Below are 23,152 nucleotides of genomic sequence, written 5' to 3'. Positions count from 1 at the left end.
GATTCTCCTGCCTCAGCCTCCAGGGTAGCTGGGATTACAGGTGTCGGCCACCACACCCAGATAATTTTTTTTGTATTTTTAGTAGAGACGGGGTTTCACCATGTTGGCCAGGCTGGTCTCAAACTCCTGGCCTCGTGATCCTCCTGCCTCAGCCTCCTAAAGTGTTGGGAGTACAGGTGTGAACCATTGGCCCGGCCTGGGATAGCTGATTTCTAAGGGTGTTTTTTCTTGGGATTCCAGAATTCTGTTTTTTTTTTTTTTAATTTTGTACAATTCTATGCTCTAATAATCTACAATTTTAATATTCTTTGGGAAGGAATATTCTTGGGGAAGGAATAATACTTGCTATTTTCCACATATTATAATTCAATCTCCTAACATTCTATGATAATATTCTTTTGGGAGTACTACTGCTTAATGATAATGATGATTTTCCACATTCTATAATTTCCTACATTCTGTGTCTTTATCTGTGCTTCGAATAGTCTTTTCTCAATAATTCTGTGCTCTCTATTACCTATCATGATTTTTATTTACATTCTACAATTTTATATCCCAATTTATTATTATTATTTTTTGAGATGGAGTCTCGCTCTTGTCACCCAGGCTGGAGTGCAATGGTGTGATCTCGGCTCACTGCAACCTCCACCTCCTGGGTTCAAGTGATTCTCCTGCCTCAGCCTCTCGAGTAGCTGAGATTACAGGCGCCCAAGACCATGGCCAGCTAATTTTTGTATTTTTAGTAGAGATGGGATTTCACCATGTTGGCCAATCTTAATCTCAAACTCCTGACCTCAGTTGTTCTGCCCACCTCAGCCTCCCAAAGTGCTGGGATTACAGGCAGGAGCCACCGCACCTAGCTATATCCCACGATTTTATGACTCTAAAATTCTTTGGGAAGGAATATCACTTCATACTATTACTTATTACTATTTTTCTACATCCTATGATTCTGTTCTGGGGTCTATGATTTTAATGTTCCATGGGAGGCTGCTCAGGAAGTAGCAACCATGGTGAGGATGATGATCTTACATTCTGTGGTTCTCCGCATTCTCACTTTCCAGGACACTTGGTGCTGGTATTCTCTGCTTCTTACCTGAAATTGCACCACCTTCTCTGTGGCAAGGCATAAGTAGGTGCCACCCCCTCCTGGGGGACTGCCAGGAAACTGGAATGCACACTTGTGTAGCTGGGAGATGGGCTCATCCACATCAAGGAGCGCACACTGTTTGGCTACTTTACGAATGATCTGCAATGGAAGGGTGGTAAGAACGGTGGTGGCAAGGAGCCTGGGTATCCAGAGGCTGCCCTCCAGCTGGCTCTCTGCTACTCCAATAGCCACACAGGCACTAGCAGACTCCCGCTGAGCTTTGACTTCTGTCTGGTCCTAAGCGACACTGGGTGAGAATAGGTATCTCCATGCCTTGGGGCCTCACTCTCCAGCCCTGCCTGTGTGTGCCACATTCTCTGCATAGATCTGAGGGGACCCCTCCAGGCGTACCCTCCCTTGCTATACCATGGGAGGAAGAGTGATGCCGGTGAGCGTGCAGACAAGCTGCACCAGGGAGCCATAGCGAACGTAGCCCTCTCGCGGTGGGAAGTCTCCTTGGGAAGAATGCCCATCAGCTGGGGGTCAAAAAAAAGCAAGGGACAAGGTTTTCAGCTGCCCCCAAGCTTCTGCCTTAAACCCTGCCTTCTTGCCTCTGGCTCTTCCTTACATCACACATGGGCCCTGGGGGAGGGGGTGGTTCTCAGGGGAGCCACTAACACTGACGTTTTTAATTCTGGAGAGGCCATCTGAGGCCATCCTCACAAATGTCTGCTCTGGGGGCAGGGGTTGGGGGCAGGCAGTTTAGTTGATACAAGGGGAAAGGGCATGGATAACAGAGTCAGAATAGCTTGAAACAGTCATCAGCTCACTGGGACTGTGGTCAAGTCTTTTTGTGTTTCTGAGCCTTAATCACATGGGGCAGAGTTTACCTTCCTTAAGGAGTTGTGGTGGAAGTTAAATAAGCTAATGTATGTGAAGTGCCAGCCCCAGGGCCTGCAGATGTCATTACCCAGATGGAGGGTGAAGGCAGCCCACTGTCGCGCACTGGCCACAAAGGCCCCGTCCTCCACAGAGAGGTAGCGTGTGGAGACTGTCTGAGAGCGCAGGCGGTTGAAGAGGGAGACCTTTGAGCCGGAGGATATGCACACTGTGAGGGTGAGGGTGAGGGTGAGGGTGAGGAGACAGGGTTAGGATTAGGGGTTAGGGTTAGGGTGAGGGTGACGGTGAGGGTGAGGGTAAGGGTTAAGATTAGGGTGAGGGAGGGGGTGTGGGTGAGGGTTAAGGTTAGTTGGTGCTATCAGTGCCCTGGCCTGGCTTGGTCCCTTGGACATTCCAGACAGTTTCCAATCCTCTGTCCCTGTGGCGGCCTGGCTAATGTGCCTACAGGCCTAGACACATTGGGCAATGTGAACTGGGCATTCCCAGTTCACAGCTATTTTTCTAGGGCCTGCTGCAGTCCTGGTTTGGAACCTTTGCCTGCTCCCTCCTTTTCCTGCGTGGACATCTTTCAGTTCAAAACCAAAGTAAAACTTATTTATTATTATTATTTTTTTTTGAGACAGCATCTCACTCTGTCACCCAGGTTGGACTGCCATGGTGCTATCACAGTTCCCTGCAGCCTCAACCTCTTGGGCTCAATTGATCTTCTGATCACAGCCTCCCAAGTAACTGGGACTGCAGGTGCAGGCCACCATGCCCGGCTAACTTTTTTTTTTTGGTAGAGACAAGGTTGGCCATGTTGCCCTGGCTATCCTTGAACTCCTGGGCTCAAGTGATCCACCCACCTCGGTCTCCTAAATTGTTGGGATTACAGGCATGAGCCATTGTGCCCCGCCTATGTCACTTTTACTCTGTCCCTAGTTCAACCCCCCTGCCTAGTTCAACCTCTGCCTAGTTCAACTTTTGTCTGTTCTGGGACCCCAACTCCCAACCTGGAATTTGGTATCTGTCCCTTTCCTCTCTGCTTTTCATCCTCCAACTCTTCTCATCCCCAGGCCTGGGCCGCACCCTCTCATCCAGACTCCTTCCCTTCTCGGCTCCGACTCCACTTTTTCCACTTTGACCCCACCCCTATAGCGCAGCCTACCCCCACCTCCGCGCCCCAATTTAGCTGCTCTGGGCTTGGATGCACCTCCCGAGTCAGGCCCCGCCCTGCTCACGATCGGTGTTTTTGAGCGACTGCTTCTTCTGCGAGGGCTTCGAGATGACCTTGATGAGGCGGCTGTGGAAGGTTCCCAGTTCCCGGCCTCCGCGCAGCACCAGCCGCAGCACCAGCCGGAAGTGCTTCCTCTTGTCTGCATCTGAGATGTACAGGGTCTTTGCGCAGCCGAATTCCTAGGGGGCTCGCGGGGACAGGGCCGTCTCATCCCAGCCCTCCCCTGTCGGATGAACCAACCTCTTCCAGATATCAGACGTCCGTCCCGTCGGAGGTGACCAGAAGCTCCACCATCCAGACTCTCAGGCTCTGCCTTAAGGCAGGACCCCGGCCTCCCGGTCTCCCCACCTATCTCTTGGCTTTCGGAAGGGAGTAATAAAGGAGACCTCCTTTCCCAGTAGAGGCAGGGATGGGAGCAGGAATCGGACCCCTTCCCGTGCGCTCTCACCCTGGAGTCCGGCTGCTGCTCGAAATTCAGCTTCTGCGTCTCAGCGGCGCTGCCGGACGCGCTGTCCAGTCCCATGTAACCGAAGACCGTGGGCCCCGTCTCCCCGGCCTGGTGAGCTGGAAAGGGACGCGAACTGGCTCTGGAAGGACTCGGGAGGGCGCAGGTGCCAGGCAAGCTTAGCGCTCGCCGCCAGAGGGCGCGGAGAAACCGCGCCTGCGAACCGCCCCTCTCTCGGGCCCAACCTCGTGCTTCTCCCTACAGAGCAGGCGGCCGGCAGCCCTTGAGTCCGCCCTCACCTTGGTCCTGCCGTGGCTTCACCCTCCATCCGGGCCCCGAGAGGTAGACACACGGCGGGGGGCAGAAGAACCTGCGGAGATAAGTGAGTGATGGATTCGTGCATCCATCTCCACTCGGCTGTCCTGTAAGCACCGCACGGTAGTAGCATAAACCCAGCAGAACCTTCTTTTCCTCCTCCCGCTCCCACCCCCCTCCCCACGCTTTTTCATGACTGTAAACCCCATTCATATCCAAACCCTTATTGTTTTTACACCCCTCATTCAATTCATCAGAAGGTCGTGTCCACTCCACCTTCAAAATATAATATATTCAGAATCCACTGGCTTCTTACCACCTCACCCTTCATCCCAGCCGCCATTACTTTTTGCCTGGACCACAACATCAGCCTTCAAACTGGTCTATTTCCAGAAAGTTCTGTTTCTATCTCCTTCCCATTTCACACAGCAGCCACAGTGCTCCCTCCTTCTCCCCTCCCCTCTCCCTCCCTCCCTCTTTCTCTCTCTCTCTCTCTCTCTTTCTCTCTCTTTCCTTCTTTCTTTTTCTTTTTTTACTTTTTGAGACAGGGTCTTGCTCTGTTGCCCAGGCTGGAATGCAGTAGCTTGATCTCGGCTGTCTCGGCTTACTGCAACCTCTGCCTCCCCAACTGATCCTCCCACCTCAGCCTCCTGAGTAGCTGAGACTACAGACACGAGCCACCACACTCATCTAATTTTTGTATTTTTTGTACAGACATGGTTTTGTCATGTTGTCCATGCAGATCTGGAACTTCTGGGCTCGAGCAATCTGCCCACCTGGGCCTGCCAAAGCGCTGGGATTATAGGCATGAACCACCAGGCTGGCCAGAATGTTTTGTTAAAAACATGAGTCAAATCATGTTAACTCCTTAAAATCCTCCACTGGTTAAAAATTAAAAGTCCTCCTGCGATCCGACCCCTGCTTCCCTCTCCAACTTGTTTCCTACAACTCCTCTCTCTGATTTCAGCGACTGTGACTTCTTTTGTACCTTAAACAGGCCTAGTTGATACAGCCTCAAGGTCTTCCCATTTTCTGTTGCCTTTTTTTTTTTTTTTGAGACTGAGTCTTGCTCTGTTGCCAGGCTGGAGTGAAGTGGCATGATCTCGGCTCACTGCAACCTCTGCCTCCTGGGTTCAACCAATTATCCTGCCTCAGCCTCCTGAGTAGCTGGGATTACAGGTGCTCACCACCATGCCCAGCTAATTTTGTATTTTTGGTAGAGAGGGGGTTTCACCATATTGGCCAGGCTGGTCTCGAATTCCTGACCTCAGGTCATCTGCCCACCTTGGCCTCCCAAATTGCTGGGATTACAGGTGTGAGCCATTGCGCCCAGCCCTTCTGTTCCTTCTAATTGTAGCATGCTTTCCCCAGATTTTCTCCTGTCTGGCTCCATTTTAACATTCAAGTTTCAGTTCCAATGTTACCTCCCAAAAGGTCTCTTGACCTCCTTGACCTTTCTAGCTAATGTCTCCCCTGCCTTCAGTTTCTGTCAAATGGCCTTGTCCAGTTTTCCTTCTAGTGCACATCATAATCTGCAAGTGTCTTGTTTACTGATTTATGGGGAGTTTACTGTCTGTCTCTTCCACACTTGAGTGAGAGTGTGGGTTAAGGAGCAGGGGCTGTTTCTGTCTTGTTCAGCTGTATGCCCAGTGCCCAGCAGTACCCACAGTACCTGGTGCATACATGATAAACACTCAGTAAGTAGTTGTTGAATGAATCAATAAGTGAATAAATGGGAGAATGAGTGAATGAATGGAGACAGGTGATTCACAGGAAATCTCCTGCTATAGAACTATAGACCAAAGTGGGGGCTAATAGTGGCTGAGGGTCAAGGCCCTGGTCTACCAATAGTTGAGATTTCAGCCCTGAGGCCTCTTCTGGGTCTAAAAGAGGCCCAGTGGGTGCATAGAGGGGTGCATAGGGCTGACAGTTGCAGAGACTTGGGAGGGGCTGCCGAGGCACCTACCGCTTCTCATTTCCGTACGATTTCTGGGCCACCTTGGCATGCACGATCCGCACAGTCTGTTCACACTGTTGCTGCAGGCACCTGTGCACGCCTCCCCTCAGAATGGTGGTGTGCTCTGGGGATGACCTGGGAGTGGGGCAGGCAGGTCGACCGGCCACAGGAAGGAGAAGGGTCAAGGTGGCACAGGGTCCAAGTACTCAGGTTGAGTAAAATGAAGTGTGCAGGGAGTTAGAGGAAGTGGCGGGGGTGGGGGGGGGGTGCTCTATATTCTGCCCCTGTGGGATCAGGAAGAGGAAGCATTAGGTAAGGAGGAGACTTGGCTGAAAATTGTAGGCTAAATATTTAGGCTGCAAGGTGCTCAATGAGGCCTGCATGGAGCCCACGGGACCACCCAGGTTCCACTCTGCGGGTCTGGCATCGTGCCCATTGGAGCCCAGGGCCATAGGGACACGTGGCTGTGACACAAAGGCCATACTTATACTGGCCTTGGGATGGAGAAGAGTATTTTAGGGCTGATGGAATTGGTAAAGATGAAGCTTCCCCATCCTAGGGAGCGGCGAGGGGAAGGGGGAGCCTTTGTTGGACTCCTGGCCTGGAGCGCTCTCTAGCCTCCTGCCTGCAAACAGAAAAGGGCCCAAAACCTTGTCCCCAGGATGGGGGGTGACCTGGGGGAATCTGAGCCTTCCTGAGGCCAAAGTCATATTCTTCCCTTTCTCCCATGAGAAGTGACCTATTGCTGTGTGGGCTTTCCTTCCCTTGATTACAGAAGTCAAGGCAGATGACATTGGTTCTGCAGAGTTAGCCAGGTTAGAGCCTAGGGGCCTGGTGGCTTCTCAACCTGGGGTTCTTGAACGATGTGGGTGGGTGGGTCCAAGCAATTGCAGGGAGTAAGTAGAGGAGGGGAGGTGGGAGACATTTAGGGGGTTAGCAGGTTGAGGCCAGGAGAGCCATGAAAACTGAGGCTGTCCTTCTGAGCCCTTTATCCTCTTGGCAGGACCGGAGTCTCTCCTCACTCCTGGAGGGGACAGCGTAGGACCGCACCCTCGAAAGCCAGGCCAGACAGGCAGCAGCCACAGCCAGAACCGCTCCACCCCTTGGGGCTCTCCTTAGGGAAGTGCCTTCTAAGCTTCCAATGAATTCCGGCTGCGGAGTGTGGCTGCCCCAGTCTCCCCAGTCTCCTGCTGTAGCCGAATTCCAGCCTGGCCCGCAGCTAGCCCTGTCTGCAGCTCCAAGGGTGGTAGGAGCAGGGGTGCTGGGTTTGCCCCGCCTCAGGAGGAAGGAGGGGGATGCCTCCCTGCCAGTGGGAGGGGTTGCAGCCTGCGCTTCCCCTCCCCACCCACCAGCCCTGGGTTAAATGCGGTGGCCGCCGCCTCTGCGTGCTCCAGCTGCCTGGCAGTCCCCACCTAGGGCACGCTGCCACACCGTTACCTGGTCCAAGTGCCCGGGAGGCTCCGCCTGTCGGCTTCGCTCTGCAGCTGCATCTCTGATCTGTCCCGCAGGCTCAGGTGAGTCAAAGTGTTGGGAGGCATTGAGGGGTCTGCAGGGGAGTAGGCATCAAGCCAGATCAGGCAACTGTATTTTAGCAGAGGCACCGCCTATGGTGCCCTGTCTGACCTGCAGTGCCCATCCCCACTTCTGCAGGGTCCTTTCCAAATCGAGCCCCCACCAGCAAAGCCATCAAAATAGGATCATCCCTTTTCTACTCTCGTCCCTCCAGGAACCCCCTGAAATGTCCCTGAGGGACATTTGAGAAATTATTTACAGGCCTCTCCTCCTTTGCTGCTCCACTCCCTCAGCCCCACCCCAGGGCATCTCTGAATCTTTCTTTTTAATGCAAGGATTAACTCCTCAGAGGAATCCCGAGTTCTAGTGTCAATCCTGCCAGACATCGCTGTGTGCCCTTCAGCAACGCACTACCCTCTCTGGACCTAGTTCCTTTCTTTGTAGAATGAGGGGTTTGGAAAGGTGATGAACTTTGAGGCAGTCGCTATTGTGACTTTCTAGGATTCCTGGGGTGGAGGCAGGGTGCCAGGTGAGAAGTTGGCTCAGACCAGGAATGGGATGAGTGGAACCTTAACCAAGATTTGGGGGCCCAGAGGCGTCTCCGGGTGGGAAAGTATGGGAGGTGGCAGAGGCCCCTTGTGCCTTAGCCCTCATGCTGCCCAGGGATGCTGGCCTCGCCTGTGGCCCAAACCAGAGAAGGGTTCCCCGCCCTCCCACTTCCACCAGCGCTGCCACATCTTGCTTGGTCACCCTCCCACGACCGGCCCTGCCAGAGGGATTTCTGTTCTTCTACCAGGCCTGGGAGGGGAAAGGGGTGAAGAATCCGGGATGAGAAGGTCGCCTGGAGTGAGAAGCAGGCACTGGCCTTGCTCAGAATAGGCGCATTCACGGAATTGGGGGGCGGGGGCGGGGCTGCGGTTGGGTTAGGGGCGGCTGGCTCTCTCTACCAGGAAACAGCAACAGAAAAATGGCTAACACAGGTTCAGCATGGGGCGCGGGGGTGGGGTAGGAACTGGAAGGAAAAGAGGTTTAGTGACTTCCAAGCGCCAGGGGGCCTCAAGAGGGAGAAGGGGAACCAGGAGCCCTAGGTTCTAATCCTGCTTTTGCAGCTCGGCGGGCTGCCTTGTTGGGGCTTAGTTTTCCTATTTGTACAGTGGGGCGGGGGGGGGGGGGTCCTTTGTAGTTCTCACGGGGCGTCTCCGGGCCACGGGAGGATGAGCGCTCACCTGCTGCCCCTGCAGGGTCCATGGCGGCTCTACGGGGCCCCAGCTGCTCACTCGCCGCCCCTGGACGAGTCCAGTGCTGTTGTGGCTGGAAACCTGCACACCTCTGCTCCCTAGCTCCTACGCGGGATATATCCTGTCCAGGCCTTATCTCCAAGGCCCCGGGCCCCAGCCCCCTGTTTGCTCGGGGTTGGCGCACCTGCTGGGCAGATGTGAGCTTCCCACGCCCCCTGCCATCTCGGGCGTCCCCTGGCGGTCGCTCCTGAGAGCAGGCGGGAAACAGGCGCCAAGCCGCGCGTTCTTGTGCGTGGTGGGTTTTGGTCCACTGGCTGCCGCGCCACAACGCTCAACCCCCGCAACAGGGCGCAGCCCCTCCCCGCCGCCTGCGGTTGGGCAGTACATGTCTGTGTTTGTGTGTATGGAGGAGTCTGGCGCGGGGGAGTTGACGAGTTGCAAAGACAGCCACACAGAACCTTGTGTGCGTAGGGGAGTGGGCCGAGGTGGAGAAGGGCTTCTGTCTGCAGAGGTTCGCCTGGCAGGAGGAGAGGCACCAAACGCCCAGAATGGCTCACAGAAACCAGCAGGCGTGGGATTCTGTCCTGTCGCAGCCATTTTTTGGCCGAATGACTTTAGGTACCAGCGCTTAACTTTTCTGAGCCTCAATTTCCTTGTCTGTATGATAGGGACAATCACAGCCTTACTCTTACAATTACAGAGAGGATTAAATGCCACAATGCGTGACGAGCGTTTAACACTGTGCCTGACATTTAAGAAAGACCTGTTTTTTCTGTTTAAATTTTTTATATTTGTATCTATGTATCTATTCTTATTTAGCATTCTGCAGTTCCACAAATAATCTCTTGTGGGCTGAGTGAGGTGGCTCATGTCTGTAATCCCAGCACTTTGGGAGGCCAAGGTGAGAGGATCACCTGAGGTCAGGAGTTGGAGACCAGCCTGGCCAACATGGCAAAACCCCCTCTCTCTACTAAAAATACAAAAAATTAGCCAGCTGTGGTGGCAGGAGCCTGTAATCCCAGCTACTCAGGAGGCTGAGGCAGGAGAATCGCTTGAACCTGGGAGGCAGAGGTTGCAGTGAGCCAAGATAATACCACTGCACTATAGCCGGGCAACAGAGCAAGACTCCATCTCAAAAAAAAAAAAAAAGAACCTCTTGTGTTTCCCACCAATTCCACTGTGATGAGAATTTTTAAATTCTGAAACATTTCAAACATGCACAAAAATAGAGAGATTAGTAAAATAAACCCCTAACTCTCTTCCCCCTCCAAGTGCCTATCACCCAGAATAAGAGCTCTGTAAATGTTTCTTTTCTGTTTTCCTTCCTCCCTCCAGGCTCTGACAGCTCCATTCTCTGTCCCCAAGCGCCATGAGAGGCCTTCTTTGCTGGCTCGTGTTGCTGTTCCTTCTTCAGCCCTGGGAAAGCCAGCTCCAGTTGGCAGGTGAACTGGGGCCCAGACCTCACCAGTGGGAGGAGGGGAGTGGAAGCAGGTCCTCCTTCTGCAGCCAGCTCCTCCTGCTGGGGAGAGAGAAGCTAGGGCTTTGGAACATATGGGACTGGGTTTAAGTTTCCCACTTCAGCTTTCTGGGCCCCAGTTTCTTCATCTGTAGGATGTGGCTTAGTTTTGGGCACATGCAGTAACTGCCCATTGGGTTTTTAATTTGGAAAAATTATTTGAAAACATGAAAAAACCAGGAAATTTTACATAAAAATCCCTGTTTAGTACTTTTCTTGAAAAATCCAGGGATCTGCTAACATCCAATTTGCAGGCGCATGGCAGCATTTGGATGGAGCTTCCTGCCCAATTAGGAGTGACAGGGGCTCTTTGGGTATCCACCGTCCTAACCCAACCAGTTCATCCATGTTCCCTGCCTGGTCCCTGCAGGCTTTGAGTCTGCGACGCTTCCTTGCCCACTCGTCAATGGGTAATACCTCCTCAGAATAGCCCTCAGAGCTGTAAGATGAGGGAATTTGTGAAATCTCCTAGCCCAGGTACCAGGCACATGCCGAGTGAGTGCATCTATCTAATCTGCGTTTGCTGTGCTGGGCGCTGTTATGCCGGCATAGCAGCATTTCCTCTGGGTTTCCCTGGGGTTCTCCTCGGAGGTGAGGCTTTGCTGACCTAGGAGAGTCCTCACTGATCTCCCCGCAGGTCCCAGGTGTCACACTGGGCCCCTGGATCTGGTGTTCGTGATTGACAGCTCCCGCAGCGTGCGCCCTTTCGAATTCGAGACCATGCGGCAGTTCCTAGTGGGCCTCGTCCGAGGCCTGAACGTGGGTCCCAACGCCACGCGCGTTGGCGTGATCCAGTATTCGAGTCAAGTGCAGAGCGTCTTCCCTCTCCGTGCGTTCTCGCGCCGTGAGGACATGGAACGCGCCATCCGCGACCTGGTGCCGCTGGCGCAAGGCACCATGACGGGACTGGCAATTCAGTACGCCATGAACGTGGCCTTCAGCGTGGCAGAGGGCGCGCGCCCGCCGGAGGAGCGCGTGCCGCGCGTCGCTGTCATCGTGACAGACGGGCGGCCCCAGGACCGCGTGGCCGAGGTGGCGGCACAGGCCCGCGCCCGCGGCATTGAAATTTACGCGGTGGGGGTGCAGCGCGCAGACGTGGGCTCCCTGCGCGCCATGGCATCGCCCCCGCTAGACGAGCACGTCTTCCTCGTAGAGTCCTTCGACCTCATCCAGGAGTTCGGCCTGCAGTTCCAGAGCCGGCTGTGTGGTGAGTTAGGAGGGTGCTGGAGTGAAGCTCGAACTCTTAATCCAAATGCTTGGATTCCTTTCCCACCACAGTAAATCCCATCCCGTGGGGTGGCCCCGCGCTTTCCAGTTAGAGCTGCTCTGACCTACCGCAGGCTGTGTCAGATTTCAGCTCTGACCACTTCTGCTCAAGCTCCATCAACAAGGAGCAAACTATAGTTTCTTGCCCTGCCCTCCGCCACAGCTTACCACAGGCGTAATGTCAAACTCCAGCACCAACCCCCTGCACACAAGGAACCAGTGATTCTCAAAGCTAAGAGGGATGGGCTACTCCAAAGAGTCATGGCCCTCCCACATGGGGATGGCTTCTTCCGTTATCATCTTAGCTCCTCCCACAAATGCTACAAGAGCTGTTCCAGTCACGTTTTGAGTTTATTCCGCCCATCTCGATTTAACACCTCTCCACCTCCTACCCACTCCTGCCCCTGTGTAGTCCTGTCTTAGCCCACTGACATGTCTAATTGGGTGCCTCCTCTTCTGAGCCTACTCAAAGGGGCTCCTTAAGCCTTATTCTTTCCCTAAGCCCTCCCATTTGGTATGGCCCCTCTCAAATTAGTTATTTACTTCTGAAAGCCATTTGAAGGTGATGCCTGCCTCTGACCCCATCCCCATCCTTCTCTCTCTTGTTGGAGACTTCTGTCCATCTGTTCTCTGCTGATTCTAGTCCTGTGTGTCCTCAGGGAAGGACCAGTGTGCTGAGCGGGGACATGGTTGCCAGCACCAATGTGTCAATGCCCCGGGCATGTTCCACTGCACCTGCAACCCGGGCTACAAGCTAGCAGCAGATAACAAGAGCTGTTTGGGTGAGAGCTACCCCTGTCCTGCAATCTCACTGCTCCTGAACCTTCTTTAAATCTCCATTGCCCCAACATCAGACCAATGAGTCTGGAAGGGCCTTTGACAGTAAAAGCACACATCCATCGCTTTACAGACCTAAGAAAGGAAGGTATTGCCTGGGGTCACACAAGTCCCTGGTGGGAGCCCACAGTTCAGTGTGCTTTCTGCCCTCTTTTTCAATGTTTTCAGACTCCAATTCTCCTCCCAAACTTGTTTCTGTTGTCCTCTCCTCTCTTTTTTTTTTTTTTTTTTTTTTTTTTGAGACAGAGTCTTGCTCTGTTGCCCAAGCTAGAGTGCAATGGTGTGATCTTGGCTCAGTGCAACCTCTGCCTCCTGGGTTCAAGCGATTCTTGTACCTCAGCCTCCCAAGTAGCTGGGATCACAGGCGCCCACCACCACACCCAGCTATTTTTTGTATTTTTGGTGGAGACAGGGTTTCACCATGTTGGCCAGGCTGATCTCGAACTCCTGACCTCAAGTAATCTGCCCACCTTGGCCTCCCAAAGTACTGGGATTACAGGCATAAGCCACCGCGCTCGGCTGTTTCTGTCTTCTTACAGGCACGTCCTTACAGTTTCTCTTCTTAGATACTGTTGGGGGGTCTTTAGTTAGGTGGGTCTCCCCACTCATGCCGCCCATGAGCTTTTTGTGTGCTGCTCACCCGAGCTGCCCTTGCTGCTCCCCTCTGCCCTTGCAAATCTTTCAAGATTCTCTCTCTTTTAAGAGATAGGGTCTTGCTATGTTGCCCAGGGTGGTCTCACACTCCTGGGCTCAAGAGATCCTCCCGCCTTGGCCTCTCAAAGTGCTGGGATTACAGGTCTGAGCTGGTTCTTCGTTTTTGTCTTCTGAAAAGCTATGGCACAGAATACCTTGCTTATGCAATTGGGTTTTTTACTGAGTGCCAAGTTAGTATTAGACATTGTGCTAGGAGCATTAAACCCATTATTATCTCTCAGCCTCACAACAACCTGGAAAAAGAAATCATGTAATCCTGATAACCCAGATGTCAGCCGGGGTCTTGTTTCTAGAAACTAAAAGTTGGCTTGAACTCTGATTTGATGACTGTTTAACATTCAAATCCCTCTCCAAGACCTCTGAAAATCCCCCAAGTGCTTACGTTCTGGTGGTCACGTCTTGCTGTGAGCCCCTGCTAAATTCATTTGATTTATGGATCCTCTCTCATTTCTCAACCCCGCACATGCTGTTCTTGTTCCATGCATGTTAATCAAGCTCTTCTTTGTTTTACATACTTGTATGCAGGGGCACACACAAGTGTGTATGTGCTAAGTAACTCATAGCACACACACACACACACACACACCTCATTATAATTGAATATTAGACAGCTTTGTTTCTAAAAGTCCTCAGTCAGCCCAGTACAAGGGATTTTTCACGGGCAGCCTCAACCCACAGAGTTACTCATCTTCATACTGGCTCTCTTGTTCTTTTTTTTTCCTCTCTCTCTCCACTCTCATCTCCTTTCCAGGAACCCCAAATACTCACTTTTTTATACAGGGTAATTATCGTGTCTCCAGTCCAGCTCTCGGCCATCTTTGCCTGTCTAGACCATCAAGATGCTCAACAGAGCAATAGTTCCCCAACTTCCACATAAGGAAGCTGTGAATAGCAATCATTCTTTTCCATTATAGTCCCATTTTGCAAAGAGAAAAATGGAGGCTCAGACAGGTAAAATGGCCAAACCTGTCCTCTGTAAGTCAGAGAGCATCTTGAGGACAGGGCCCCTGACTAATTAGGTCAGGATTGTTGGGGTTGGGGCCCAGGCATAGGTATTCTTACAAATTTCCTCAGGTGGTTGTGCTACCAGAGCTGAGAAGGGCAGCCCTGGGCATAGACTGACCCCATCTCTTCCTCAGCCATTGACCTGTGTGCTGAAGGAACCCATGGATGTGAGCACCACTGCGTCAATTCCCCGGGCTCCTATTTCTGTCGCTGCCAAGTTGGCTTTGTACTCCAGCAGGACCAGAGGAGCTGCAGGGGTGAGCAACACCCCCGCCCTCCCACCACACCCTGGACTGTGGCCTGCGAGGGCTCCAATCAGAGGCAACATCTTGCTGTTCCTTCCCTCCTGCCAGCCATTGACTACTGCAGCTTTAGCAACCATAGCTGTCAGCATGAGTGCGTTAGCACCCCTGGTGGGCCACGATGCCACTGCAGAGAGGGCCATGACTTGCAGCCCGATGGGAGGAGCTGTCAGGGTGAGACGGCCTCTCCTACATTTGTGGGAGGGGTAAGAGATCTTAGCTGGTGGGGTCCATCCAGACTCATCCTGACCTGTCTCTCTTTTCAGTCCGGGACCTTTGCAATGGTGTGGACCATGGCTGTGAGTTCCAGTGTGTGAGCGAGGGCCTCTCCTACCGCTGCCTGTGCCCCGAGGGGCGGCAACTTCAGGCAGATGGCAAGAGCTGCGACCGTGAGTAACGGGTGGGAGGGCGTTCTATTGGCTTCTGCCCCATTGCCCACATTCAGAGTGTCCTTGACTTTGCCCTTGCTGTGGCCCCCAGGCTGTGGCGTGAATGTGTGTGTGTGGTGGGGGTGACATTGGAGTGTATGCCATTTCCTGCCTCCATCTCTTTTCTACAATCCTCTATTCTGCTGTCAATATTAATTTAAAAAATACATACTAGATTACATTCCTCCTTCGTGCACAAGCCTTATGTGGCTCACCAATGCCTACAGAAGAAAGATCAAATGACTTACCCCTAAGTGTTTCAAATGGTGAGCAGAACCACATTAATGAATAATGAAATCAAATCTCTGGGTTACAACCAACATTAAAAAAATAAAGAATGGAAGACAATATAGAGTTTACTGCCTGTAGAGTTATATTATTTCTGAAACTTTAGTTCTATGTGAAATGTCTCATGATGTATTATCATTATTATTATTTTTACTGTGGGCTCTGATAAAAATTTTGAAACCACTGCCTTAGGTCATCACGATCTAGCTTCAGCCAACTCCATCTGCCCATCTCCTGTCACACTTGAACATTTCAGTCTTACTGGCCTGCCCCTCCTTGGATGTGTCAGGAACTCCCTAGATCCCAAGCCGCTGCACATGCTGCATCCCACCTTCTAGACTGTCCCTTACTGCCTTGGCAAACTCCTACTGATCTTTCAAGACGGTCTGAGTTTATTCAGGCTGCTATATCAAAGTACCATAGACTAGGTGGCTTAAACAATATTTATTTTTCACAATTCTGGAGGCTGAGGAATCCAAGACCAAGGTGCCGGTAGATATGGCGTCTAATGAAAGCCTGTTTTCTGATTTTTAGATGGCACACCTTTCAAAGCCTCCCCACGCCAACACACACACACACACACACACACACACCAGTCTTCTTGCTGTGTCCTCACATGGCGAAGACAGGAAACAAGCCCTCTTCAGACTCTTTTTTTTTTTTTTTTTTTTTGAGACTGAGTCTCCCTCTGTTTCTCAGGCTGGAGTGCAGTGACACAATCTCGGCTCACTGCAACCTCCGCCTCTGGGGCTCAACTGATTCTCCTGTTTCAGCCTCCAGAGTAGCTAGGACTACAGGTGCGTACCAGCATGCTTGGTTAATTTTTGTATTTTTAGTGGAGATGGGGTTTTGCCATCTCAGCCAGGCTGGTCTCGAACTCTAACCTCAAGTGATCTGCCTGCCTCAGCCTCCCAAAGTCCTGGGAGCCACCAAGCCTGACCTCTTCAGACTCTTATAAGGACAGTAATTTTACTCATGAGCACTGTACCCTCATGTCCTCATCTAATCCTAATTACCTCCACAGATCTCACCTCCCAAGACTAAAATTAAGGCATAGGGTTTCAACAAATGAATTTTGGAAAACACATTCATTCAGTTTATAACAAAAATCAGATAGAATGCCATCACCTCCAGGCAGCCTTCCTTAACAACTCCAGGAAGAATGCACTATTCTTACCTTGGGGTCCCTGAATGCTCTTCTCTTCTAGCACTTTCCTTGACCAGAGCATATGGCATGTCTGACTTGCTCTGCTCTGTCCTCATGGATCAGGATTATGTTTTAATTCTTTCAAAACCTTTCAAAACCTCCCCATGCCAACACACACCACATTTTGGTCCTAGCAAATTCCCTGGCTCAGAATAGGGGAGGTGACATTGTAGAGTCATTCAGGAGCATGGGTTTTGGAGTCAGACGGACCTGGTTTCATGTCTTGGCTCAGTCAGTACTAGCTATGAAATCGGGGGCAATCACTTCATCCATCAGAACCTCAGGTTATAGAAAATCGGGACAATACTCAAGCTTTCTGGGAGGATTGAGAATATATATAAGCACTTCACCCAGTACCTGGCACATCGTAAGCTGTCGGTAAATAATGGTTTTGTTGTTATTATTGTTAATACTGGTACGTGCTTAGAAGTGTGCCTGATACATAGTAGATGATCAATAAATGGTAGTTATTGTGGTCATTATGATTGTTGTTAAAAAGATGCTTTTAGCAGAGTGGTTTGTTCTAAGCACTGAATAAATGTCAAGGGTGATGATGATGATAATGTTGGTAATTATTATTATTTAGCACACTGCCTGGCACAGGAGGGACTCAGGAAATGTTGTCTGTTGTATAATAAATGTTAGCGAATGAACGACTAGATGGATAGACAGCTGCCGCCAGTCAAGAATCTGGTCCTTAATTCAAGCTCTTCTGGTTGTGCAGGGTGCCGGGAAGGCCACGTGGACCTTGTTCTGCTGGTTGACGGCTCCAAGAGCGTGCGTCCACAAAACTTCGAGCTGGTGAAGCGCTTCGTGAACCAGATTGTGGACTTCCTAGACGTGTCCCCCGAGGGCACGCGCGTGGGACTGGTGCAGTTCTCGAGCCGCGTGCGCACCGAGTTCCCTCTGGGTCGCTACGGCACCGCAGCCGAGGTGAAGCAGGCCGTCCTGGCTGTGGAGTACATGGAACGCGGCACCATGACAGGGCTGGCGTTGCGGCACATGGTGGAGCACAGCTTCTCAGAGGCACAGGGTGCGCGGCCCCGTGCCCTCAACGTGCCTCGCGTTGGCCTGGTCTTCACAGATGGCCGCTCCCAGGATGACATCTCGGTGTGGGCAGCGCGTGCCAAGGAGGAAGGTGGGCTTAGCATGGGACACAGTGGGCTGGGGTTGGGTCAGACGCGGGCAGGCAGCTTTCCCGAGGCCTAGGGCACCCTCTGAGTCCCCGGCCCTGTAGGCATCGTCATGTATGCCGTGGGCGTGGGCAAGGCGGTGGAGGCGGAGCTGCGTGAGATCGCCTCGGAGCCAGCTGAACTGCACGTGTCCTACGCCCCGGACTTCGGCACCATGACGCACCTGCTGCAGAACCTCAGAGGCAGCATCTGCCCAGGTGAGCGCATCTCTCTCGGGGCTCCTCCTCTCTCTCATTGCCCGCCCTCTGATATCTCCCCTTCCTATTCAATCCGTACCCCCTCTGTAGTTATAGCCAGAGGTTAGGCTTACTAGACAGAGCTTTGCTGGTCCAGATGTGGTCCGCAGGCCAGCGGCAGGGCGGTCACCCAGTAGCTTCTTAGAACTGAGGCATTTCTGGTGCTCTCCAGACCGAATGAATCAGAATTTGCACTTTGACAAGATTCTCAGGTGATTTGTAAGCATGTTAAAGTCTAAGAAACCCTAGACTAGGCTACCAGTCCCCCAAGTCAGTGGAGGTTCAGAATAATTTGGGAATTTTTTTTGAAGGCACAGCAGACAGCATTTGTAAGTGGAGTCACAGCATATATCCGCTGAACTCGTTAGAATTCAACCCTATGAACTTGGCAAAGTGGCAGGACTGGGTATATTTTAAGAATGCAAAGGCATGTTTTTTTCTTTTATTTCTTTTTTTTTTTCTTTTTTAATGTGGACAGCATACCTCATAAGTGCAATCCCTCTACTTCATCATCTGGTGCTCAGCTGAGGAAAAGGAGACTAACTCTACTTGTGGAGGAGAAGGGGGCTCTTGAATCCTGTGTACTGTGCTCTAGGTGATATAGGGAATGTCTCCAGGGTAACTTTTACCCTAGAGACTTTAGACACTAACCCAGGCTTAGGATGTGATTCTTCTTCCAGTTTTTCTGGCTCCAGCTCCAGAAACAGACTAAGTAGGGCTGGTCTGGGTCTGGAGAACCTGTTTTTTTTTTTTTTAATATATGTAGTGGAGCTGGGTGCAGTGGCTCATGCCCGTAATCCCAGCACTCTGGGAGGCCAAGGCAGGTGGATCACTCGAGATCAGGAGTTCGAGACCATCCTTGGCAACATGGTGAAACCCTGTCTTTACCCAAAAATACAAACATTAGCTGGGCAAGGTGGCGGGAACTGAGGCAGGAGAATTGCTTGAACCTGGGAGGTGGAGGTTGCAGTGAGCTGAGATTGCACCACTGCAGTCCAGCCTGGTGACAGAGTGAGACCCTGTCTCAAAAAAAAAGTATATATAATATGCTATATGTGCTGTATTATATAATATATATGTGTGTATGTGTGTGCACACACACACGTGCATGTATATACATATACAAATATACACACGCACTCCTTTCCCCAACTCTCCTCCCTTCCCGCCTCCCAGCTAATTCTAATTATTGTGGCTCTTTCAGATTAGGGGCTCTTTCAGAGCTCTTCCTGTGCTGACTCTTGCAGGCCCTGCAGTGTGACTTTGGACAAGTCACTTACCCCCACACCTACCTTAACTTTTCTGTAACAGGGGAGGCACTAGCTGTCCAAGGTTACCTGTAGCTCTTGAGTTCTAAGAGAAGTCTGGGTTCTGTGGTCAAAGCTCTTTACCAATTGGTGGTATGACTATTCCCTGTCTCCAACCCTTTGTTTCTCTATCTGTGAAGTTAGGGGTCTTTGTGGATTGTTATCAATAGCAAGACTTACAGCAGTTTGTTCATAGTACACATAAGACTAAGATGAAGACACAACTTTTAAATCATTACAGCAGTGTTTTCAAAGGTTAAATGGCAGGCATTGTGCTTACTATTTCACTACCTGTAATCCTTTCTCTTTTTTTTCCTAAGGTACTTTTGTTGTAGCATTTTTTTTTTCTGAGTTATTCCCTGTAATCTCTCTCTCTCTTTTTTTTTTTCCTTTGAGATGAAGTCTCATTCTGTTGCCCAGGCTGGAGTGCAGTGGTGCGATCTCGGCTTACTGCAACCTCCACCTCCCAGGTTCAAGTGATTCTCCTGCCTCAGCCTCTCAAGTAGCTGGGACTACAGGCACGTGCCACCACACCCAGCTAATTTTTTGTATTTTTAGTAGAGACGGGGTTTCACTGTGTTAGCCAGGATGGTCTCGATCTCCTGACTTCGTAATCCACACGTCTCGGTCTCCCAAAGTGCTGGGATTACAGGTGTGAGCCACCGCGCTCAGCCTCCCTGTAATCTTAACAATGGCACATGCTTATAGAATTTCAGTGAATCTAAGATACCATTCATTTTAAGATTCACCACTATTTTATGTACGCTAAGAAAAAACATGTGCCAATTTTAATTGTAAGACTTCCTGCCCAACCCCCAAGATGTTGATGTGTGGGGAGATAGAGTTGGATCAGGATCAGTGGTTCCTAAAGATTAGGTCACACCAGAATCACCTGGTGGGCCTTTAAAAACAAATTGTGGCTGGGTACAATGACTGACGGCTGTAATCCCAGCACTTTGTGAGGCCGAGGTGGGCGGATCACGAGGTCAGGAGATTAAGACCATCCTAGCTAACACAGTGAAACCCTGTCTTTACTAAAAATACAAAAAATTAGCAGAGCATGGTGGCACGCGCCTGTAACCCCAGCTACTCGGGAGTCTGAGGCAGGAGAATCACTTGAACCCAGGAGGTGGAGGTTGCAGTGAGCCGAGATTGTGCCACTGCACTCCAGCCTGGGTGACAGAGCTCAAAACACAAAACAAAAACAAACACAAATTGCTGGGCTTCAATTCTAGATTTTCTAATTCAGTAAGTCTGGGGTGTTGTCTGGTAATTTGCATTTTTGATAAATTCCTACACGATGCTGATGCTGCTGGTCCAAGGACCACACTTTGAGAATCACTGGTCTAGTTGAAATACACTATAAAGCAGTGGTTCCCAATCTTTCTGGCACCAGAGAGTGGTTTTGTGGAAGACAATTTTTCCATGATGTGGTGGGGAGGATGGTTTTGGGATGATTCAAGCACATTACATTTATTGTGCACTTTATTTCTATTATTACATTGTAATATACAATCATGTAATAAACAGATCATCAGGCATTAGAGTTTCATAAGAAGGCTGCATGCACTAGATCCCTCACATGCACAGTTTACAATAGGGTTTGTGCTCCCATGAGAATCTAACAATGCCATTGATTTGACAGGAGAGGAGCTCAGGTTGTAAGAGGAGTGATGAAGAGCAGCTATAAATACAGATGAAGCTCCCTTGCCTGCTGGCTGCTCGCATCCTGCTGTGTGACCCAGTTCCTAACAGGCCATGGACTGGTACTGGTCCATGCAATGTGCTGGTACTGGTCCATGGCCTGGGGGTTGGGGACCTCTGCTGTAAAGTATTTACTTGAACCAGGCAGTGTTTTAGATCTGTGCTTTTTCACAAAGGTAGGCAGTATCTATTTAATTACAATTGATTAAAATAAAATACATTTTAGTCCTTTAGTAGCACCAGTCACATTTGCAGTGTTAAACAGCCACATGTAGCTTGTGGCTACTGCTTTGGACAGGGCAGGTGTAGAACACTTTCATCGTTGCATAAAATTTTATTTGGAGAGTGCTACTCAAAGTGTGGTCTGCAGACCAGGAGCATCAGCATCATTTGGGAGCTTGTTAGAAATGTACCTTCTGAGCTCCTTCTCCATTCTGAATCAGAATCTATATTTTAACAAGCTCTCCTGATGATTCCAGTGAGCATTAAGGTTTGATAAACAGTCTTGTAAGTTTCGCGCGCGCACGCACACACACACACACACACACACACACACATACACATACACAAGTGAATGAATCATCGAAGCCATTAATGCATACATTCTTTCATTATATCCATTTTATAGATGAGGAAACTGAGCTTAGAAAGGTTAGTGAGTTTTTCAGTATCTCACAGCTTCTTAGCTTGGGACTCAGCCCAGGGCTCTCTGAATCCAACGCCCATATACTCAACCATAGGCCCAGTGCAGGGAAATCAGACGGCCAAAGCTAGCGCAATTTCTCATCCCCCTGACCCTCTGTGCCCGGCTTACAGAGGAGGGCATCAGCGCAGGGACAGAGCTTCGGAGCCCATGCGAATGCGAAAGCCTCGTGGAGTTCCAGGGCCGCACGCTGGGGGCGCTCGAGAGCCTGACGCTGAACCATATCCTTTGGGGCTGGTGGCGCGGGCTAGAGGGAAAGTGAAGGGACCTCAGCGTACTCCAACGGCCTCCTTAACCGCTCACTGGCCCAGCTGACGGCGCGCCTGGAGGATCTGGAGAACCAGCTGGCCAACCAGAAGTGAGGGCCACGGGCGGCCCAGACCCGGGCTGGGGCGCGGCACCATGGACAGTGCGCCGGGGCCAGGCAGAACCTAGGCCAGTCGGGCTTGGGCTGTCGGGGCGGAGGCGCTGGCGGGCTTCCGACACTGAGCTGAGCTGGCCTCGCCCGGACCATTAGGCGGACGGCTGGGCCAGGGGGATAGCGGGTGGTGGCGGAAGGGGCACGTGCTAGACCGGCATGCCCTCGCCGCGTGCTGCGCTCAGTTCTTTGTTGGATTTATTTGTTTTCTTAAAAAAAAAAAGAAAAAAGAAAAAAAAATCTGATTTCCACAGCGTTCGTTTCTGGGGCTTGCTGCGCCGCCAGGGGGAGGGGAAGCCAGACGGAGCGCACTCTGGCGGCGCCCGGGCGGCGTCTCCTTGGAGAAAGGAGCATTGTGAGGGGGTCGGGCTCAGGGGCAGGAGACCCGGCGCTGTTTCTTCCCCCTGCTTGTTTATTCAGCCGAGAACAGATGGCTCCTTATGCAGGCTGCAGGAAGGGAGGGGGCTCAACAGGAATCCTTGGGGTCTGAGCAAGCCTGCGCCATCCCATTCCCCAGCGGATTGAACGCTTCGCTCTCCGACCAGGCCTATCCCATAGTGCCCCCAAATCTGGCTCAAAAGCTGCTAGGACTGAGTGCTGGTGGGGGTGCGAGGTGGGGGTGGCATTGGTGAGAAAGTGAGAGGCAGTAATTGAACCCCTAAATGGATGGGGTGGGAGTGGATAGATGAGCTTTGCCCGATTTAACTCCCTCCTGTACTAGGTAGGAAGAGAAGGAGGTATCAGGACCCCTGTCTGCCCAGCCTGTGGCCTTCCTTCTGTCACCCTGCCAACCCCTCCCAAAACACCTCTATCAGCAAAGAACGCAAACCAGTACCATTTCCCAGGTGCATGCAAGAAACCACGAAGTTTAAAATGCTTCCAGTCCTAGAGTGATTGGGGGAAAATTATTTTGTGTTTGTTTCCTCATCTGCAAAGTGGAGATTGAAATTTTTACCCCCAAGGGTGACGGGGAGAATCAAGGACATTCTTCTAAGACATGTGACATTGTGCCTGGTACCTATCAGACCCTCAATTAATGGTAGCTATTAACTATTCTTATAGTAACAGCTAACATATTTAGTGTTGGGTGTTATTGTAACTGATTTGCAGGTATTTTCATTTTACGCTTGCAACCACCTTGGGAAATAAGAATTATTGCCCTTATCCCCATTTTACAGATGAGGACACCAAGGCATAGAAAGGTTCAGTTTCCAACAGTAAAATAACCAGTACGAAGCTGAACCAGGATATTTCCTGTGGCTGCTCTAAGTCACCACAAATTGCATGGTTAACAACACACATTTATTACCTTACAGTTTTTAGGTCAGAAGTCTAAGATATGTTGACAAGGCTTT

The 23,152-nt window shown here is 51.1% G+C and overlaps 2 protein-coding genes across 7 annotated transcripts in view; one reads left to right on the top strand and one right to left on the bottom strand.

The window, feature by feature from the left end:
• Positions 1-8,757, bottom strand: part of RBPJL (recombination signal binding protein for immunoglobulin kappa J region like) — a 15,642-nt gene extending 6,885 nt beyond the window's left edge. For 2 of the 3 annotated variants that reach the window (XM_023227958.3, XM_023227959.3), the window contains exons 1-9: positions 8,662-8,757; positions 7,361-7,469; positions 5,933-6,058; positions 3,951-4,021; positions 3,655-3,770; positions 3,211-3,385; positions 2,061-2,198; positions 1,517-1,626; positions 1,097-1,249 (exon numbers count right to left, since the gene is read on the bottom strand). In XM_023227958.3, coding sequence (XP_023083726.1) covers positions 1,097-1,249; positions 1,517-1,626; positions 2,061-2,198; positions 3,211-3,385; positions 3,655-3,770; positions 3,951-4,021; positions 5,933-6,058; positions 7,361-7,469; positions 8,662-8,683 — 1,020 coding nt within the window. In that variant the 5' untranslated portion in view covers positions 8,684-8,757. The remainder of the gene's footprint in view (positions 1-1,096; positions 1,250-1,516; positions 1,627-2,060; positions 2,199-3,210; positions 3,386-3,654; positions 3,771-3,950; positions 4,022-5,932; positions 6,059-7,360; positions 7,470-8,661) is intronic. The other variant, XM_023227960.2, reaches the window with a different exon arrangement.
• MATN4 (matrilin 4) lies at positions 7,082-22,025 on the top strand. Of its 4 annotated transcripts, XM_023227954.2 has the most exons (11): positions 7,082-7,169; positions 7,318-7,437; positions 10,009-10,115; positions 10,827-11,396; positions 14,146-14,268; positions 14,365-14,487; positions 14,580-14,702; positions 16,961-17,374; positions 17,474-17,626; positions 21,493-21,600; positions 21,683-22,025. In XM_023227954.2, exons 3-11 carry the CDS (start codon positions 10,043-10,045, stop codon positions 21,739-21,741), a joined length of 1,746 nt encoding a protein of 581 aa, XP_023083722.1. In that variant the 5' UTR covers positions 7,082-7,169; positions 7,318-7,437; positions 10,009-10,042; the 3' UTR covers positions 21,742-22,025. The 4 variants fall into 4 exon arrangements, with proteins under 4 accessions (XP_023083722.1, XP_023083723.1, XP_023083725.1 ...); XM_023227955.2 differs by lacking the exons at positions 7,082-7,169; positions 14,146-14,268 and having other exon boundaries at positions 7,285-7,437; XM_023227956.2 differs by lacking the exons at positions 7,082-7,169; positions 7,318-7,437 and having other exon boundaries at positions 10,028-10,115; positions 10,876-11,396.
• Positions 22,026-23,152: the final 1,127 nt, after the last annotated feature.

Source organism: Piliocolobus tephrosceles, chromosome 20, assembly GCF_002776525.5.
Source record: "Piliocolobus tephrosceles isolate RC106 chromosome 20, ASM277652v3, whole genome shotgun sequence".
NCBI lineage: Eukaryota > Metazoa > Chordata > Mammalia > Primates > Cercopithecidae > Piliocolobus > Piliocolobus tephrosceles.
This window is presented reverse-complemented; position numbering and strand designations above follow the sequence as displayed.

Coding starts and splice junctions, on each gene's coding strand:
- MATN4 (XM_023227954.2), top strand. CDS start 10,043: ATGAGAGGCCTTCTTTGCTGGCTCGTGTTGCTGTTCCTTCTTCAGCCC. Junction 14,269..14,364: donor GGACCAGAGGAGCTGCAGGG/GTGAGCAACACC, acceptor CCCTCCTGCCAG/CCATTGACTACTGCAGCTTT. Junction 14,703..16,960: donor AGATGGCAAGAGCTGCGACC/GTGAGTAACGGG, acceptor CTGGTTGTGCAG/GGTGCCGGGAAGGCCACGTG.